The sequence below is a fragment of the Capricornis sumatraensis genome, chromosome 14, assembly GCF_032405125.1.
Source record: "Capricornis sumatraensis isolate serow.1 chromosome 14, serow.2, whole genome shotgun sequence".
Classification (NCBI taxonomy): Eukaryota; Metazoa; Chordata; class Mammalia; order Artiodactyla; family Bovidae; genus Capricornis; species Capricornis sumatraensis.
The window spans coordinates 50,608,219-50,628,909 of record NC_091082.1 but is presented as its reverse complement, the minus strand read 5'-3'; the positions used below and the strand labels follow the sequence as shown (position 1 = coordinate 50,628,909).

General features: G+C 39.6%; 1 protein-coding gene across 2 annotated transcripts in view; it reads left to right on the top strand.

Annotated features, from left to right (window-relative positions):
- Positions 1–20,691, top strand: part of KIF1B (kinesin family member 1B) — a 142,133-nt gene that overhangs the window by 67,740 nt on the left and 53,702 nt on the right. Inside the window, exons 22-24 of one of the 2 annotated variants that reach the window (XM_068986130.1) lie at positions 17,006–17,099; positions 18,036–18,184; positions 20,047–20,225. In XM_068986130.1, coding sequence (XP_068842231.1) covers positions 17,006–17,099; positions 18,036–18,184; positions 20,047–20,225 — 422 coding nt within the window. Of the gene's footprint in view, positions 1–2,192; positions 4,145–17,005; positions 17,100–18,035; positions 18,185–20,046; positions 20,226–20,691 lie in introns of those variants that run through there. The other variant, XM_068986131.1, reaches the window with a different exon arrangement.

Here is a 20,691-nt window from a genome sequence, read left to right as displayed (position 1 = left end):
TCTTTTGAATTTATGTAAACTCATTTAATTATGTTTTATTTTAGAGTTTAAAGGCGTAACTTTTATCACTTAAACATATTAAAGCAATAATTAGAATTGTTTTTTCCTTAATTAGGTATTCATTTCATCATTAGGCAATTTTTAAAGAAAAATAAAAGAAGCCCAGAGGAAAAAACTCACAGTTAATTATGTAGAAAGAATCAGAGCGAATTTGTGTTCTATATAACTCAGTTTTTGCATATATACAAGAAAACCTTTTTAGACATCAGACATACTTTTTTTCTCTAATGTTTATTAATGTCATCCTTTATCACTTAAGATTAGCTTTTATTACTTAAGATTTTCAAACTAAAAAGGAAAAGGAAAAAATAGTGTAGAGTCTATAAATTTAGCTTTATCTGTTTTTTGTTGCTAAATTTTCAAATAAGTAGGTATTATAAATGGTTTAGTATCCATTTATAGGCAAATGTCAGTAATACAAATCAGTAGTAACATCTCCAAATTCAGGGGCCAAATTATTGCTATTATTGTTAGGGGTTATTTTTTCATTCCCTAGAAAGTAACTGTACATACAGACATAGAAGTCTTTGGTCTAGAAAACAAGATACTATTTATTAGTTTTAATTCTTTATTTTTTTAGACCTTTCCTAGAGATGATTATGGTAACCATAGCCAAGTCAAAGAGACTATTAAATAAGAACATTTTCATTTACTAGACTACCTTGAACTACCCTTTAGTGAGTAGTTTCTTTTCCCAGTAACTTTTATCTCTTGAATAGAGAGCCTTCCTTAATCTTGTCTGTCATAGGGAGTTCTAAATCCAACCCAGCTTTCATTTAGACCCATGTTACCAAGTTTGCTTGTGTTTGTTAAGAATAATTGGTTATTATCCAAATAGCCATTGAAATTGCTTAGTTGTAAAGTCAGACTGCTGTTTTAAGCCTAAGTAAAGTTGTTTGAAAAAGAGGTAATGGTGCAAAAACAGCTGGAAAGACAGAGAGTTGGAAATAATGTTTTAAATAGCATAAGCAGAATACATAAGCAGAATATAATCTTTTGTGTTTTACATGTTGATAGAGTTGTCAACTTAAAGTAATATACCTCAAAAAACTAGAAACACCATAGGTTTTCATAGATGAAACAACAGATGTCTAGATTGTATTTATTAAAATATTAGTTTGGCAATTTTGAATAATGTTTAAATGAAAGTATCTTTTCCTAGCTTAGTTTATGTTCTGGAGATTTGTTTCCTAAAATTTTGGTGATAAGGTATTTATTGGTTTCAGTGTGTGGAAAAAGCAGACTCACTATAAAGATCCTTTTTTATGTGTCCTTATTGTATGGATAACAAACTTCAATTGTCACAAATGAAATAGATCAATTTGTCATGACGCAGGAAAGGAGCAAATCTGATGTGTGCTCCTGGAAAGACTAGTTTCAGAACCCTCTTACCTTCTAGCAAAAAAAACAATTTGGTTGATAAGAATCTCTCATGGTCTGCTAATAGGGATTCTTAGCATTTTTAACATCCCTGTTTGACTGCTTCTTTTTCTACTTTCTCATCTTCTAACTTTTTTCTAGGGCTGCTCTTTTTAGTAAAGCTAAACAAAACGTGGCATTCTCCAGCATTACTAACCTTTGTTAATCCACCTGCTCGTCACATCTTGTATGGCATCTGTGCTCACTCATGGGGGAAAGAGTTTCTGGAAGAAGCAACAGCAATAACCAAGGCAAATGTGGGGAAGTGGCTGCATGGGTGTTAGCATGTGTGGGGTGAAGGTTTTAGTTCATTCTCTTGAGATAGTGGAGATGTTATGCACACCATTTTGTTAATAACTTCATGTGACCTTACAGTGAGAGACTTTCTCACTGTTCCAGCCCTCCTAAGAAATTTGATTGCAGATTCCATCACTTAAGCCACAAAGTGGAAATTTGGATTAATGTTACTAGAAAAAGAAAAAAGCAAGTCTTCTTGATGATAATCTACATAAGCATATGTCTTAATAGACTTGCACATTATCTAGGGTTTTTTGTTTGTTTGTTTGTTTGTTTTGTTTTGTTTTTTAACTTTTTTGGTTTCATTTTTAAATTTATTAGGGCTTTTTTGCTTGCTTTTTCTTCAATTTGAGTTTCCTTTTTTACATTTTAATTTTGGTTATTTTGGGGCCATTTTTGATTTTGTTTTTCCAAAGGACGCGGATTCTGATAGCGGGGATGATTCTGACAAGAGGTCCTGTGAAGAGAGCTGGAAACTGATTACTTCTCTGAGAGAAAAGCTGCCTCCCAGCAAGCTGCAAACCATTGTTAAAAAATGCGGCCTCCCCAGCAGTGGGAAGAAACGGGAACCAATAAAAATGTATCAGATCCCCCAGAGAAGACGCCTGAGTAAAGACTCCAAGTGGGTCACCATCTCAGATCTTAAGATTCAGGCTGTGAAAGAGATATGCTACGAGGTTGCTCTCAATGATTTTCGGCATAGTCGCCAGGAGATTGAAGCCTTGGCCATTGTTAAGATGAAAGAACTTTGTGCCATGTATGGGAAGAAAGATCCTAATGAGCGGGACTCCTGGAGGGCAGTGGCCAGGGATGTCTGGGACACCGTCGGTGTAGGGGATGAAAAGATTGAGGATGTAATGGCCAGTAGTAAAGGCGGGACTGATGTGGACGACCTTAAGGTTCATATAGACAAGCTGGAAGATATTTTGCAAGAAGTCAAAAAGCAAAATAACATGAAAGATGAGGAGATAAAAATCTTAAGAAATAAAATGCTCAAAATGGAGAAAGTCTTGCCGCTGATTGGGTCTCCAGAACAGAAAACCCAAGGAAACCAAAAATCAAAGGAACCCAGTGGCGCTGGTGCCAGTAGCAAGCCTGAGAATGATGTAAGTAAAGGTGACAGCGGAGACCTTGGGAAAGAAGAGCGTGTCTCCCAGCTGATGAACGGAGACCCAGCTTTTAGACGTGGACGTCTGCGTTGGATGAGGCAAGAGCAAATTCGGTTCAAGAACCTGCAGCAGCAGGAAATAACAAAGCAGCTTCGTCGGCAGAATGTACCTCATCGCTTCATCCCTCCGGAGAACCGGAAGCCCCGGTTTCCGTTTAAGAGCAATCCTAAACACAGAAACTCATGGAGTCCCGGGACACACATCATCATCACAGAAGATGAGGTGATAGAGCTTAGGATTCCCAAAGAGGAAGACGGAAGGAAAGGAAATAAGCCGGAGAACCAAGAAAAGGGGACTAGAGCAGCTTCTAAGGATCCCCAGTTACCATGGGGCCCTCAGGGCACTCGAAGTCAAGATCACATTCAGGTTAGCAAGCAGCACATTAATAATCAACAACAGCCACCTCAGTTACGCTGGAGAAGCAATTCTCTCAATAATGGCCAACCGAAAAGTGCTCGCTGCCAGGCATCTGCTTCCCCAGAAGTGCTCGCCTCCCACAGTGGCCACCCCACCGCTGACCTGCAGACTTTTCAGGCGAAACGCCACATGCACCAGCACCGTCAAGCTTACTGTAATTATAACACTGGAGCTCAGGTGGAGGGCAGTGCAGCCACTTCTTGTCAGAAGCAGACTGACAGACCCAACCACTGTAGCCAGTTTGTGACACCTCCGAGAATGAGGCGACAGTTCTCGGCACCCAATCTCAAAACTGGTCGGGAAACTACAGTCTAAATTACTGGACAAGCTTGAATTCTTGGTGGAGGAAACAGGCGATGGTAGCTTATGATTTGAGTTGGTTCTAGCCTTGGCCTTGAGTTCTTAGTATTTACATTGTGATTGTAATGTTGTATTCCTAAAATATGAACTGATTTTATTGTTAAAACATTAGACACTGGTAAATGTTTCAACACCTCCCTGTTGTTTGTATACCGTGAGTGGGCAGTTTCTGGAATTTTGGACAAAACACTGAGACCTCCCTTGTTTTTCTGAGACTGTCCTCCTTTCTTGGTGCATAGATAATATACTTACCCAGACTGGTCTTGTTTTGGTGTAAGTTTGTTATGTTTTTGTAAAACCTATAAATTTATCTGATATCCAGAAATAACCTGCCTCTTGGTTTATGCAAACATTCTAAAGAGGAATTTGAGATGTTGAATTGAATGTCTATTATTTCCCCATGATTGTTAGACATTAGTTTAAAAATAAGAACATGCAGCTGTGGACACAGCTTCGGATTTCCTATCTATGTCTGTTTCTTTAAATATCATTGGAAGTTTCATAAGCCAGAACTAAATGTCTTTGGACATATTTTATAGTACACAACTTTGCATCTTCTAGGGAACTTCCACATCTTCTTACTCAGCTGTATTTTGCATAGAAGTGATTCAGTAGGTTTTTTTCCCTTTTGAATACATCAGTGTATGTATAAATTCTGTCATAATACTGAAATCTTTAAGTTGGCACCTGCCTGGATTTCTGTTTGTGGTTTGCATTTTGAAGCTTAACATCATTTCTCACACAAATACATACAGAAAGACACTGAACTATTCACCAATGTCACGCCAACAGAAATACCAACAAAATACTCATATGATGCTTTGAGCAGTACATATAAGTTTATTAAGGAGGTTATTTGGTGGAGAGAGGGAAGAGGTGATACATGGGGAGAAGGCTGCAGCCTTTGGCTGTGTGCTGCTTGTTTTCAGTAGGTGATGAAATATTAAAATAAGTTAACTTTGGTCTGATTGAGAATAAAGGAGATGATGTATAATAAACTATTTTTTGGTCAGAAGCAGTAATGCTCACAGATACTCAAGCAAGGAAAGAGACGTCCTGATGAACAGTTACTGTATCAATACCTCATTTTACTATGTTATGGTCTCAGTTTGCCTCACTGGAGAATCCACTAAAAAAGATGGATTTTGATGGGAAGAAAAGAATAGTTTTCTACATCCTTCATTTCTTGAACTTGTCAGAAACTTTTTTAAGAGGCGGTGTGAAGAGCCAGAGATGTCTATGAGATTGCCTGACACCACGTTGTTGAAGATCCCCAAGTCACACTAAATCACCTGTTAGATGCTTGTCTTCCAGATGGTGTGAAAAATTACATCATAGCAGTTAATGTTCAAGGAAGCCTCACAGATTGTGGTTATATAGGATGTTTTTCCTTTGCGTGTGGGCACTATGCTTTATTAGAACATTGTTTTTAATCATAGTATTTTTTTTTTCTTTGCTTCTAAGAAAATGCTTTCATAATGCACAAAAAATTGCTTCCAATTAACTTCGGGGGCTATTTTGCTTTCATAGCTAGAGCAGTCCTAGTCTTTAGCTGAAGCTTTATGGCAGATTAGACAGGAGTGATGTTTGTAATGAACTGACTTAGTTGAGATGACAGTGTCCTGTACCAGGTGATTTGAATGTACTTTGTAGGCTACTTCAAATCAGTCACTTCAGTGCATCTTGTGTACTCCCCATTTATCCTTAGACATAGTTTTCTATTTCTTTCCTGCAAAAAGTTCATTTTCTAAAACTAATAATAACTCAGCTTTTAACTCTGTATCAAAAGTGGGCTCTCAATTTTCCAACTTGAGATAACATAGGATAGACCTATGTATTTTCATTTTTATGGTAGCCTTTTTAATCTTCTTATGGACAGGTATCTCCCTTTGGCACTGAGCAATGGAGTGAGTTTCTACTGGTGATCAGGAGGCTGTAGAATGAAAAGAAATACAGTGTTTTCATTCACAAATGTGGGTTGTGGTAGGCACTGTACCCACACTTGATATTCCAAAGGATTAGATTTATATTTGTGCTTCATCTGCTGATCCAGGCACCTTGAGATTACTGAAATGTTTAGATATCTAAACTAGCCCTTAATTTCAGATGACCAGAAAGAAATAAACCAAGGTTTGATTGATTGGTATCTATGTCCCTTCATGTATTTCAGAGCAGATACTTATTTTAGAAAATAACTATATGAATGAAATTACTTTATTGACTCTCACTAAAGAAGTAACTAGTACCATGATGTTTTTGTGATTGGTTATATTGCTTTGTTTTGTTTTGTTTTTGAATTTGACAGTATCTGTTCCCAAGCTTAAATCCTACAAGACCAAAGGTAAATGGTCACCACTAAGTCATTATTGTATTACTGAAATATCCCTAGCTGTTATCATGGTGCAGTTTTTTAAGAAAAGTTTGCGCTGTTGAAATTACATAATGATCTGACAATAATAGACGTTGAGTCCTAATCAATTGGTACAATTTCACAAATCAAACCACACACTGTGGTATTCTTTGCAGAGTTAGTTTATTTATCTAACAAGTCTAAACCAAAGGGCTTTTCCTTTATTTTTACTTCTAATTCTTTCTGGTGCTTCTCTTTTCACTGGAAATGCATTGAATGGGAATTGTTTATTCCATTGAAGTGACTCGAAGTGACCTCTTGTGCTTTAGGTGCAGATTTATGCTGGGAGAAGAAGAAAACAGGACAAAACACAGTTTGCCCCACCAGTGTCTGCACTAAAGGCTGTCAGACTACAGGAAGTTATGTAGGTTTCCTCCTGTCAGCTGCTATGCCCCTGTGCCCTCCTGGTCCTTTGTAGACTTGCCTTAATGATATACACAAAAGACTGGGAGCAGGGGAAGCTGCTGTCCTGGCATACCTTAATGAAGATGCCTTCTTAGGTGCAATGCAAAGCAAGTACTTGTTCTTTGCTGTCAGAGCCAGAGTCTGTATTATGAACAGTTTTCATAATTGTCCACTTTATGTCATCTTTATGAGATTTAAAAATCTGCTCTAGATATTTAGTTTGAACCACTGTAGGTTGTGAAGTGTATTGGTTTCCTCCCATCATTACTGTAAAAAGAAGTTGTGAATCTTCTTGTTAATGAACTATGGATTTCTCCCCCAGTTTCTTTTTAAAAAAATGCTTGAAGATTGGTCTTTGAGTGTAAGATCTACCTTTTCAGAAAGGGAGAGTTAGTTTGTAATGTTAAAAAATAAAGTCCTCGTTCAATAAAAACTGAAGTTACCTTTTAAGAGTGTGGTTTGTCTCTGATGTGGGAGGAGGGGAGTGGGAAACAGCATGATGCTGATTAAACCTGGGCTTGACTTTTATTTATTGCTTTTTCATCTGAAGATGGTTACAAACCATATCTTTTTAACAATATTTTTACATGAACTTCATTTGTTTAGAGCTTTTGCTTTTCTTACCCTTTTTGAGTTATCAAAATTCTGTCTTAAATGAGATCTTTAACCCTTATTTTATGCTACCTTTTACTTAAATAAAAGCTTTTCTACTTTTGATGATGAATGAGGATATCAGATATCCCTGTATGATTTCTCTGAGTTTACTTTGAGCTGTATTTTTTCTATGTTTTTACTATGTAATTTTGATTTAAAGTTTCCTTTAAATGAAATGGTAAACTTCCCTTCACATATATAGGTAGACATGAAATTTCTAAAAAGCTTTGAGTAGCTCTATTTAACTTTTCTTTTTTTTCTTTAACCATTGCTTTTCTCCACCCAGAGTATTGGTGATATGTTAGAGGTGAACAGGACAAAATGGAAGATTTTTCTGGAATGGACCATCAGTCTTATTGAACATTTGGACATGCATTATTTTTTATGTTGATAAAGAACATAATCATACATAAGAGAGTAGAATACAACATCTACGTGGGTTTTTTGTTCCCCCGCCATGAGTTTTTAATATGAAATCTGGAGCTTGAGGGAAACATTAAACTTGGATTGGTTTGCTTCAGGCTTTTTCTCTTTCCCTTCAGGTACTTTGTATCTCTCTACTGTCAGTGAAACTGGTGGAAAAGTGGCCAATATCTGACCATTTCTAGGACAGTACAGACGATTCCAATGTAGTATAATATGTGTAGTGATATGCACAGAGTGAGCGTGGGCAGAGTGGGAAAAGGTTTCTGAAAGAGGAAGCCCTAAGCCAAGAGCAGAATCCCAAAGCACAAGTGCCAGTGTACCAAGTGAAGAATGGCAGAGGGAAGGAGGAAGCGTGTCAGGCCCAGGGACCTGCAGGTGACTTGGGGGTGGTTGGAACACAGCTGTGTGTTGGAGGGTGATGAGAGATGAGTGGACCTGGGGAGAGGGGGCAAGGGCCAGACTGGCATGCTGGGTTAATGGCATCCCATCCCATGGCTTGGGATTTTGTCTTGAGTGTGATGGAAGCTAACACATATTCTACAGGGAGATTGCATTGTCAGATTAACCTTTTAGAAATGGCCGAAATTTGGGTGGGAGGATGAGTTGGAAGAAGGCAGATTCAGAGCCCAGTGCTTCAGTTGGGAACTTGCTGGAGGAACTAAATGAGAAATGATGCTTTCCAAGCAGTCAGGGAGAAAGGGCGTGACTGATAGATTATTTGGAGATAGACTTAATGAATCATTTTGTGGTGGGGATAAGCCTGTGTATATATCTCATGAGGTGGTGAATGGCTCTTGCTTGAACCGTGATTGGAAAATAAAGTAAATGAGACCAAAACAGGCCTGAGAGATAGGAAAAGACAGGGGCCGCACAGGTCTAAGAACAGGTGTTATGGGGCCCCCAGAGGCATAGATCTGAGGCTGTGTCTGCATGGTGCTGCCAGTGGTGAGTAAATTAAGGTGTTGACAAGAACTGGAACATGGATGTTTCCCTTCTAGCTATTGCTTGCTAATTATAATCCACTGTGAAAAGAGGAATGCAGTATTAGCAAAAAGAGCCAAGCCTCTAATGTCAAAAGTAGCCTAACTGGAAAACCCAGAATTATGACATTCATTTTTACCTTCAATGCCATCTCAGAGATGCCCTCATCGTGACACCATCGTCTCTCACCAGTAGTACCGCAGTAGCCTCCTAACGAGTCTCTTCTCTCCTGTTCCTGACCTCTGTACACCATTGTCCACACGGCAACCCACATCATCCTTTGAAAACAAGTCAGTGCCAGTGGCCTCCAGTGGCTTCCCATGGTGCTTTGTAGCCTCCAAGGGGGTCTGTGTTTTGGCTTCTTGCCTGCCTCTCTGACTTCATGTCTTAACATTCCCTCACTGTGCAAGTACTTTGTTATTTGAGCTTGCCAAGCTTGTTCCCACCTCTGGGCTTTGGCACTTCCTCAAGACTAGAATCCTTTCTCCTTGTGCCTAACTCCCCTTCCAGATCAATGCTCACGTGCCCCTTTTCCTGTTGCAGCCGATCCCAGGACAGCCCACTGTTTAATATTAACTCTGTGCGCTTATTTGGTCCTTGCATGAAAACGTAAATTCACCTAGAATAAGTACCTTATCTGTCCTGTTTTCTTCACCATCCATCTGTGTGTGTCACCCAGAAGAGTGGTTCTCAAAACTGTCGTGTGCATGAGAAGCTTCCGAGGGGCATGTGAGAACATAGAATGCTGGGCCCACCCCCAGAGTTTCTGATTCAGGAGGTCTGCAGTGGGGTCTGATAATTGTGTTTCTGATAAGATCTCAAGTGATGCTGCTGTTCCTACTGCTGCTGGATCAGCATCTGTCTTTGAGAACCACAATCTAGAACAGAGACTGGTAAACCTTTTCTGTAAAGGGCCGGGTAGTAAATATTTTAGGCTTTGTGGGCCTCATATGTAAGTAAGTGTTAATCACTCAGTCATGTCCAACTCTGCGGTCCCATGGACTGTAGCCTGCCAGGCTCCTCTGCCCATGGGATTCTCCAGACAAGCATACTGGAGTGGGTAGCCATTCCCTTCTCCAGGGAAACTTCCTGACCCAGGGATCGAACCCAGGTCTCCCGCATTGCGGGCAGATTCTTTACAGTCTGAGCCACCTGGGAAGCCTCCTATGAACCTCATGGTCTTTATCAAAACTGCTCAGCTCCCCTGTTGTAGCAGAATAGCAGCTGTAGATGATACGCAAAGGGATGGATGTGGGTGTGTTTTGCTAAAGCTGCTGTATTTATAAACACAAGTCGTGATCTGGATTCAGCCTGCAGATTTTCCAACCCCTGGACGTTTCTGAGAACTGTTGACTAGAAGATCAGCACACAACTGTGTATCTACTCTAGAATCTAGACAGACAAGTGCCAGATGCTGGTGATTCAGTGGTGAATGAGAGGCGGTTCCTGGCCTGGTGAAGTTCACAGAGTCATGGAGGAGATAGCCATTAGACAGTCACACCAATGGTCATATAGTTTGTGACAGATGCCTTGAGGGAAAATCACAGGATGCTCTGAAGGTTTACAACCAGGCGTCTCAGGAGATGAAAGATGGCCTTTTTTTGCTCTCAGCTGCTTACTTTCATTTTGAGAAAGAGAAGGAATCAGGAAGTTTTTCTTTTCTTCCCATGTCCAGGTCTGCGTGTGTCCATGCATCCATACCCATACCTGGCCTTCCCTCCTCTTGGTGGAAGAACTGTCTGTGCTCCTGTCTTAGCCCAGCCCTCGTTCCCTTCATTCCGTTTTCTGAGGGACTTACTGTACACCTACCCCTTCTCTTTCACAGCATCTGATTTTCTCCTTCTACATTATTCCTGTCAGCATGCAAACACCAGTTTCAAAAAAAGTTGTGTTCCCTGTGATCTGCCACTGTGTTTGTATGTTCCTTTTTCTAGAAATACTCCTGGGAGCGTTTTCTGTACTTTTCCCCACTGGCTACCTTCTTTTTCTTGTCTCCTCTCCCCATTCTTGAACTCAGGCCAGTCAGACTCATTCCCACCTCACCACTGCAGCCAGTCTGGTCAGGGTCACCAGGAGTCTCCTTGATGGAAAATCCAGGTGTTTTCTTAGTCCTTGTTTTACTAAATCTCTCTAGCATCTTACATGGCTTGCCTGCTCTTTACTTCTCGAAACCTTTGTTCTCTTGGCTTCTGATTTTTCTTTCGCTGCTCCTTCATGGTCTCTGTGGCCGCAGACATAGGTCATTTTTTTTCCTATATCTACTCTTTCCTCTAGGTGACCTCACACATATCTGTGGCCTCAGCTTCTGTGTTCACAGAGGTGATAATGAAGACAGCACCTCCTGTTGAGCGTTTACAGTGAACCTTTGAAAGACACATGTTTGACCTGCATGGGTCCACTTAGATGTGGGGTTTTTTTCAGCGAATACGTACCACAGATCCACATTTGGTTGAATCTGCAGGTGTGGGACCTTGGAAACCAAAAGCCGACTGTAAAATTATGTGCAAGTTTTCTACTGCGTGGAGGGTCAGTGCCCCATCCTGTATTGTTCAAGGGTCAACAGTACTTGGACCAAATACATATAATACATTTTACATGTATTAACTCATTGAATCCTCCTAGCACCCCTCCTCTGTGAAGTATAGGTGTTGTTAATCCCATTTCACGTATTTTCCCATCCTCGCACAGTTGCTCAGTGGAATCCAGGTCCAGTCTCAGGCAGGCAGTCTGTCTGCAGACCCCTGCTCTGCCTCCCTCTCGGCTGACTCTCAGAGATACTCTCTCCAGCCTGGGCCTTCCCCAGTCTCTGGTCACGAACACACAACTGTGACCTGACATCCAGAGAGTTAACTGGCATCTCACATCTGAACTATCTAAACCAGAGCAGCTAGCTCAGACCAGAATTCAAGCGTGATCCTCAGTTTCCCTTTTTCTCTCACACCCCATGGTCACATCTTCATCTGCAGGGCACACTTCTTCTGCCTCTAAAACATATGCCAGCTCCATTTGCTTTTTGTCACCTGCTGAGACCCTGGACCAGGCCACTGCTGTCTCCCTTGAAACGGCAGGGACAGCTTCATGGCTCCTGGCCTTGTTCCAAGTCCACAGGCCATTCTCCATGGACATTGGTATTTTTACTACATATGCTAGATTTCCTGGCTCTAGGCTACCAGTGACACCCTTACAATAAAATCCACAGTCCTTTCCCGTGGCCTGTAAACCTGTCCACAACCCAGTCCCTATCTGACAGTTGTCAACTGCTTCTCCAACTCTTCTCACTCCTCCAGTCCACCCGCACCGGTTTTCTTGCTTTTCCTTAAATACTCCAAGCTCCACATCAGGGCCTTTGTGCTTGCTGTCAGCTAAATTTGACTGGAATAAGAAACCTCCACCAAAGATCTCAGAGTGCTTGCTTAGATCTCTGATTAAATGTTATCTCTGCAGAGAGACCTTCCCTGAGCACCTAATCTTAGCTTTCCTCCACCAATCTTGTCTCTCTATTGGCCTCTGATAACTCCCTTTCTTCATAGCATTTCTCTCTCCTGAAATCATAGCATGTACTGTGTCTGTTTACTGTTTATTATATCTCCGTCACCAGTGGAACTTTTGTCTTACTGACCACTCACTATATCCCTAGCATCTGGCACATAATAGGAGTGAAGATGGTATTCATTTGTCAAATGAATGGATGGATAGTGGTTTTTCTTTGAAAAAGATAGCATGCTCTGAGTCCAATTGCTTGGGTTCAGGTTCTTTTTCTACCACTTGCTAATTTTGATCTTTGGAGAGTTACTTAATTTCTTTAAGGTTTTTCTTCTTTTTTAACACAAGAATAACAATAGAAACATTTTCATAGCATTATTGGGATGCTTGGAACAATCCATGTTAAACATTTAGAACAGTTCCTAGCACAAAGTAAGCTTGAAAACAAAGATAGTCGGGTGGGAGAGAACATTCTAGAAGAAGAAACAGTCAGTGCAGTGCCTTTATAAATATGGAGCATATATTCAGTTAGTTGGAACTTTTTATAAACAGAGAAGACTATTGGTAAATATATTATTTTTTAGCATGTTTTCTGTAATGATTCTAATTTTCTCCATGAAGTGGACAGAACAGTAGTATCTGAATCTCTTTATCCATTTATTGCAGGAAAATCCAGGGCTTAGTATTTTTCTGGTTAACAATCAAAATATCCTTGTTGGAAGCTCATATGCAGCCTGGTTTGGGGAAGAGGAGGTCAGTTCAAGAATTGGTATTGACATTTGGGGGCTTCCTTGATAGCTCAGCTGATAAAGAATCCACCTGCAATGCGGGAGCCCTGGGTTCAATCCCTGGGTTGGAAAGATCCCCTGGAGAAGGGAAAGGCTACCCACTCCAATATTCTGGCCTGGAGAATTCCATGGACTGAATAGTTCTTGGGGTTGCAAAGAGTCGGACATGACTGAGTAACTTTCATTTTCACTTCACTTTCATTGACATTTGGACTACCAACTGCTTATAGAAATTTTTCCTGGTCAAAGTGCAGTTAAAGTTTTAGGTCTATATTATTGATGGAGAAGGAAATGGCATCCCACTCCAGCGTTCTTGCCTAGAGAATCCCAGGGATGGGGGAGCCTGGTGGGCTGCAGTCTATGGGGTCGCACAGAGTCGGACACAACTGAAGCAACTTAGCAGCAGCAGCATTATTGAACATCTTTTTATGTCAGCTTTGCTGCCACTAAAGCACAACCACAGCTTTTAGGAAAAGTCACTCTTTTAACTGTCAGAATCTAAGGATTTTGTCTTCATTTGGTAGTTTGACCAGCTTGTAAACTCATTCTCTTTTCCTTTTTTTTAAATTGAAGTATAATTGCTTTCCCATGTTGCGTTAGTTTCTGCTGTACAACAGAGACTCGGTTGTATGCATGTACATATCCCCTCCCTCTTGAACATCCCTCCGCCTCTCCCGCCCCACCCCTCTAGGTCATCACCGAGCCCCGAGCACCGAGCTGAGCTCCCTGTGCTGTACAGCAGCTTCCCACCAGCCGTCTATCTTACTCATGGTGTAATCCTGTTCTTGAGGAAATCCTCAAAAATAAACCAGTCACAAAAAGTCACAAGCATACATGATTCCACTTATCTGAGATAGCTAGAGTAGCCAAAATCATAGAGACAAAAGGTAGAATGGTGGTTGAGGGCTGCAGGGGTGGGAGTTAGTATTTCATGGACAAAAAGTTTCAGTTTTACAAGATGAAGAATTCTGGAGCATGGACAGTGGTGATGGTTATACAACATTGTTAGTGTATTTCATGTGTTAAAATGGCAAATTTTATGTCGTGTGTATATTGCTATAATTAAAAAATTGGGGCAAAAATGAAAAACAAAAAAATTCTCAAGCTAAAATATGAACATTTTTTTCCATCTGATGCTCTTTAGGTAAATCAACAGTCTCTTTTTGCTGAGAGAATCTTATGTCATACATAGGTTTTTTTAAAAAAAAAGCTCAACCTCTTATTTTGAAAAAAAAAAAAAAAAAAAGAGTACAGTGAACCTTTGTATACCCATATGTATATACTATTTCTGAATCACTTGAGAATAAGTTACAGATACCATGTTAGTTTACTCCTGCTGCTGCTGCTGCTGCTGCTAAGTCGCTTCAGTCGTGTCCAACTCTGTGCGACCCCATAGACTGCAGCCCACCAGGCTCCCTCATCCCTGGGATTCTCTAGGCCAGAATACTGGGGTGGGTTGCCATTTCCTTCTCCCATAGTTTACTCCTGCATACACATAAATATCCTAAAACCAAGGATATTCTCTTAATACCATTATCCCATCCAAGTATTTAATACTGATTCAAAATCATGTAATATACAGGTAATTTTCAAATTTCTATAATTGTCTAAATGTTAAAAGTGTGTACTTTTTTTAATCCAAGATCCAATCAAGGTTTATTAATTGCATTTGGTTCTGGTGTTTCTTTTATCTTTCATTACATAGGTATTTTTGAAGAGTCTAGGTCACTTTCTAATTTGATTATTTCTTCAAGATTTGATTTAGGTTAAACATTGTTAAGAACGCTATAAATGTTGTATTGTGTGCTTCCATCTGCTTCACATCAGTAGATGTAAAATGTCAATTTGTCCTATTTTCAGTAATGTTTAATAAATTTAGTTAATGTGTTTTTTCCTAGCGCTTTCTCATTAATAGGCTCTTGTGATTGTGTGAATATTCTGTTTTCCATTCTGTCAGTTGTGGTAGCTTGTATTAATGATCCTTGGGTGATTCACTTACTACATCTGGGGTTACACTGTAGTAGTGATTTTCTGTCATTCCCTCTTCATTTATTAACTGGCTTTTTGTTTTGTTTTTTGGTAAGGAACAGCTTTCCCTTTTTTCTCTCCATCTTTCAGTATCACTGTGGTCTCATGGATTCTTTTTATACTCAACGTGGTATATATTCTTTTCCTGTTATTATCATTTATTGACCAGTGGGAGTCTTCGTCCTTTTGAAATGGTCCTGTTGGTCTTTGAGTACTCTGTGCTTTCTGGCACAAGATATTCTGGGGTTACCTTGTATTTTCCTTGCTCCAAATCCGAAATCAGTCATTTTCCTAAGGAGCCCTGGTTTCTGTTACTGGAGAATGGTATTTAGAAACCAAGATGGAAGGCTGGATGTATGTAGAAAAGAAACTTTCAAAAAACGCTGCTTGTCATTTTGATAGTATGTTGCCATTTAACAGGACTTTCACATACATTTTTAAATGGTTTGTCCTTTCATCCTTCCTGCAGTCCTACCTTAAATTTAGGCAGGTGGAATAATAAAATCTTCATTTTAAAAAAAGGCCAAAAAGAGGTGTTAAAAGGATTAACTTTCCCAGAATTATAAGACTAGTAAGATCAGGTTCCAGGAGCAAAACTGATGTCTTTATACCTGGTACTTTATATTTTTCTTTTTCTTTTTTCCCCACAGTACATGATATCCTAAAAAGCATGTTTCAGTTCAGTTCAGTTCAGTCGTGTCCGACTCTTTGCGACCCCATGAATCGCAGCACGCCAGGCCTCCCTGTCCATCACCAACTCCCGGAGATGTCTTTAAAGAGCTATTTCGCTGACTCTTGGTCACTGCCAGCTCCACTAAAGAGAGAAAGCTTCCTTTGTGAGACCAAAGGATAAATGACTAGAGCCTGGAGAATATTTGCATCCTTCTTAGCATCACCATTGGGAGCCCCTTTTGTGATGAAGTTTGCTAACTGGGCTTTCAGTGATCCTCTTTATGCATGGAATATTTGATTTGTGACTTGGAGAGCTTTGTTTGAAAACAGTACATGGTCATACCTAAACCTTCTATCTCTTTACAGCCTGTAATCATGCCACTCCTAGAGAAGCAGGAAGCCTAATAGTTTATTTTTTAAATGCTGTGCTGAACCCTGTGATTTGGTATTTTACTGTGTGAAGGTCTTTTTCTTAACTTGTTTTGTTGTCAAAAAACACAAGCTTTTTTTTTTCATGAACACGCCAAGGAACTGTTTTAGACATTTTTTTCCCTCTTCTCTCCCCACTATGCCATTTTAATACCTCAGATATACAAGGTATCAGTTTACATACTGTGTGTATATTTGTGTTTTATACATTAAAAAGTTTTTTTTAGTCCCCCAAGAACCATTTTATTTTTCGCTAATAGTAGCGATATCACACTTATTGAGAGTGCATGGAAACAAGGAAGAAAGGAAGGATGAATATGATTTGTAATATAATAGTACATTTTATATTATAACAGTATATTTTGATATAAAATTTCTTTATTGAATAAATAATTGCAGCATGTCGATTATTTCAATCCTAATAACACTGTGTTCTTTTAACACTGAGGTTCCCTGAAAGCTAAACTTATCCTACATCTGCAAAGATAGTAATATTTCATCCATAGAGAGTTTCAGAGTCTACAATCTGAATTTTTTCTCCCATCCAAACAGATAATTGGAACTCTTAGCAATATTAGTGAACTTAATCTTTTCCAGTATTGTATTTCTTTGGTATTCTTGGATGTGTTAAGATACTATTTAAATGCATTTTAACCTTTAAGGGACACATGCATTTTTTTTTCCTTGAAAATTCCCCCTTTGCTCTACTGTAATCCCAAATAAAGAACTCTTGAGTCTACGGAGTAGAAAGAGAGACTACAGTTAAATTCCCTAGAATACAAGATCTTTTAAAGCATTTACCCAGTGCAGACTATTTTGGGTGCTTTATGGCTTTGTTCAGAAGCATTTCTCGGTATGTCTGTCTTTTTATTGTTGCTTCTTGCCGCTGTCTTCTTGTTTCTTTGTCTTTTGCTGTCTCTCCCTTGCCCACTCTTCCTTGCATTTCTCTTTTCTTTCCCTCCTATTTCCTCTCTCTCCTACATGTTATCTTCTTTGTTTTCGTTCAGGACTACGAGAGTAAATTGCAGGCCTTGCAGAAGCAGGTGGAGACGCGATCCCTGGCTGCAGAAACAACTGAAGAGGAAGAGGAGGAGGAAGAAGGTGAAATCTAGATACTGAAACTTTGCTCTGTAGATGTTCTGAATCTGTGTTGTCAAATTCCTGAGCCAGTTTAAAGATGATTTAAAAGATACTCAAGGCTAAGCGTCCAGGCTGTACTCTGTGAGGTGGGGGTGGGACTAATAGTCTCTTAGAACCCAAGGTTTCTGAGCATAGTCTCTGTAGAAATCTCTTGGGCAGTTTATATAAACTGTCTCATATGACCATACATATGAAATTTATATATTTGTGACAAGCAGATATAGAGCTTAATCTTTGTTAAGATGCTCTGTTTTACAGATTCCCCTGGTGGTCTAGTGGTTAAAATTCCACATTTCCAATGTAGGGGGTGAGGGTTTGATCCCTGTTTAGGGAACTAAGATCCCACATGCTGAGTGGTGTGGCCAAAAAGAACAAAACAGGATGCTCTGTTTTATTTGCTGGTTTATGTCAGGGATTTCCCCATGAGGACTTTGGAATATAGAAGCGTGTATTAAATCTCTTTCTGGCAGATTGCTCATCACATTGTTTTGTCATACCTACCTGTCTTAAGTTTTCTAGAATTTCTTAGTTGAAATTAAAATGCAGTGTGAACATTCATCATATTTTATTTTTTCACCCAACCTCTTCAGTAATCTCAAGGCTTCATAATAACTTTAAAGAAACTCTTTAATTTGTACACTGAATTCTTTATTTTTAAATATCTATGTGAAATATGACCTTCTTTTTCCTCTACTAGAAAGGAAAATAGATCTGTTTCAAGTTGTACAACAGACTAAGGGTTTTTCTTTATGATAAACCACACAGAGCTGTATCTAAAAGAAAAGAGAGAAAAACTGGAAAGTAACTTGATTTTTTTAAAAAGCTGAGGTATGGGAGGGATGTAATTTCTACATAGTTATGAGTCCACCATTAAATACACCTGGTTTGCTCTTTCAGTTCCATGGACACAACATGAATTTGAGCTGGCCCAGTGGGCCTTCCGGAAGTGGAAGTCTCACCAATTCACCTCATTAAGGGACTTACTCTGGGGCAATGCCGTTTACCTAAAGGAGGCGAATGCCATCAGTGTGGAACTAAAGAAGAAGGTAATGGAGGTTGTGGGAACAGGGACCATCCTGAAGCAGAGCTGAGCCTGATGGGCTTCATGGTCCTCGTTTTAAGGCCACCTTTCCCTTTGGTGAACTCAGCAGCTTTTTGCTGTGAAACAGGTTTATATATGCCTTCATTTAACATATGTGCCTGCAATGAAGTAGGTACTAGTTGTTGTTCAGTTGCTAAGTCATGTCTGAGTCTTTGGGACCCCATAGACTGCAGCACACCAAGCTTTCCTGTCCTTCACTATCTCCCAGAGTTTGTTCAAATGCCCATTGAGTTGGTGATACTATCTAACCATCTCATCCTCTGCTACCCTCCCCTCCTCCTGCCTTCAGTTTTTCCCAGCATCAGAGTCTTTTCCAATAAGTCTGCCCTTCACGTCAGGTGGCCAAACTATTGGAGCTTCAGCTTCAGCATCAGTCCTTTCAATGACTGTTCAGGACTGATTTCCTTTAGGATTGACTGGTGATCTCCTTGCAGTCCAAGAGACTCTCAAGAGTCTTCTCCAGCACCACAATTCGAAAGCATCAGTTCTTCAGCATTCAGCCTTCTTTATGGTCCAACTCTCACATCCAAAATGACTGCTGGGAAAACCATAGCTTTGACTATACGGACATTTGTTGGCAAAGTGATGTCTTTAAGTATTTGTTAAATGAAATTTTTAAAATAACATGTTTTCTAGCCTGTTTTATATATGAGGAGACTGTATTCCTGATGAGGGTTAAAGAAGCATATCAGTAGAAAAATATTACTCTTGGGTTCTGAAAATCTCAGTTTTCCTTTAGTTCTCTTCCATTAAGTTGGCACCTTTAAGTCCTCTGTGCCTTCTCCTCTACTAGGCTCTGAGAGGCAGTTTTGTGTAATGGACAAGCACATGCACTGTGCAACCAGACAGCCAGGTTCCTACCCCAACTCTCCCAGTTGTTTAACTCTAGTAACCTGGGCCTCTAGTCCCTCATCTGCAGAAGGAGTTTGGCAACTAGGCCTGCCACCCAGGGTTTTTGTGATTTCCTGAGGGGTGAGAGAATGAATATACATACAGTGCCAAAATAGTGTCTACGCATGGTAATTGTGATGCCAGAAACATCACACCACAGCATAGATTCATTGTTCTGCGTGTCCCTCTGACAGTCTCCTGACTGCTAAGATTACGGGGAATAGGATGAGGGGGCAGTATTGAGAAGTAGGTAAGATCTCACACTGCCTGACTTTGGGGAAAAATCATTCTGTTTTTCTAGGGCTGTATTTTTAGTTTCATGAAATAGGAATAAGATCTCTTATTCTTTTGTAACTCCATCTCATTTTGTGATTATATATTAATTATTTTTCTCTTTAAATAGATTAAATGATGGCAGGGGCTAGGTCTTTTTTTCTCATAGCTGTACCTAGCATTTCATTAATGGTTGGTTAAAAAAAAAAATAGAGAGTTACCAAGAAATAAATGACATGATGAATGCAAAGCACTTTTGTGTAGTAAACACTTTTAAGAGTAACAGTTATAATCCTCTGAATTTAACAGAAAACCTTAGCACATGTCTACCTGCTCTCATTTGGAGATGCATTCCTGGGTCCACATTCTGTTCTCTATGGAAGTCTTTGTTCAGTTAACCAGGATATATTTATTGAGATTTTAGATTGTGCAAAAACACTGTGCCAGGCCAGGAAAACAAAGACTGTAAATAGCTAAATGATTAATATATAAGTAGCCACGTTTCTCACTTAATCAAAAGCTGTTGACCACATGCTGCTATTTGACGTCTTTCCCATTGGGCCTGATTATGTTGCCTTGTTTCTGAACATCACTTGGAAAAACAAAAAGCCTGTTTGTCCATGGTTTCTTCTGTCCATTTAGGTGCAGTTTCAGTTTGTTCTGCTCACGGACACGTTGTACTCCCCTCTGCCTCCTGAACTGCTTCCCACTGAGACTGAAAAAACTCAGGAAGACAGACCTTTCCCTCGTACAGTGGTAGCTGTAGAAGTTCAGGATCTGAAAAATGGAGCAACACATTATTGGTCTTTGGAGAAACTTAAGTATGAAAACATTACATATAAAGCCAATTGTTTTATTTAGAAAATAATAATGAATTGCTCACATGGGCTCTTCTCTCTGTGATGTTGCCATTGCTTCCTTTTTGTGCATCTAAGTGCTGTTGCTGATGTTGGTAATAGCACTGTCCATTCATTTTCTTCTAAGTGAACAAATCATGCTCTGTGAATATCTTTGTCATTTGTAGAGGTGATTTACATTTACCCTCCATAATGTTCCTTTGGCAGCGTGTATACTAAATTTGAGATGACAAAGGAAAGATTACATGGCGCTTGTGCAAAGATGGCACACAAATTTGGCAGGGAGTGGGGTGGAATTAAAATTAATTAACCCTCGATAGACCCTCTTATATTTTAACTTTTAATTTTATAATATCGGTTTCTGTCTTAGATCTAGTAATTATTCATCTTTTCTGCCCTGGATCTCATGATGATGATGAAATAGCATAGC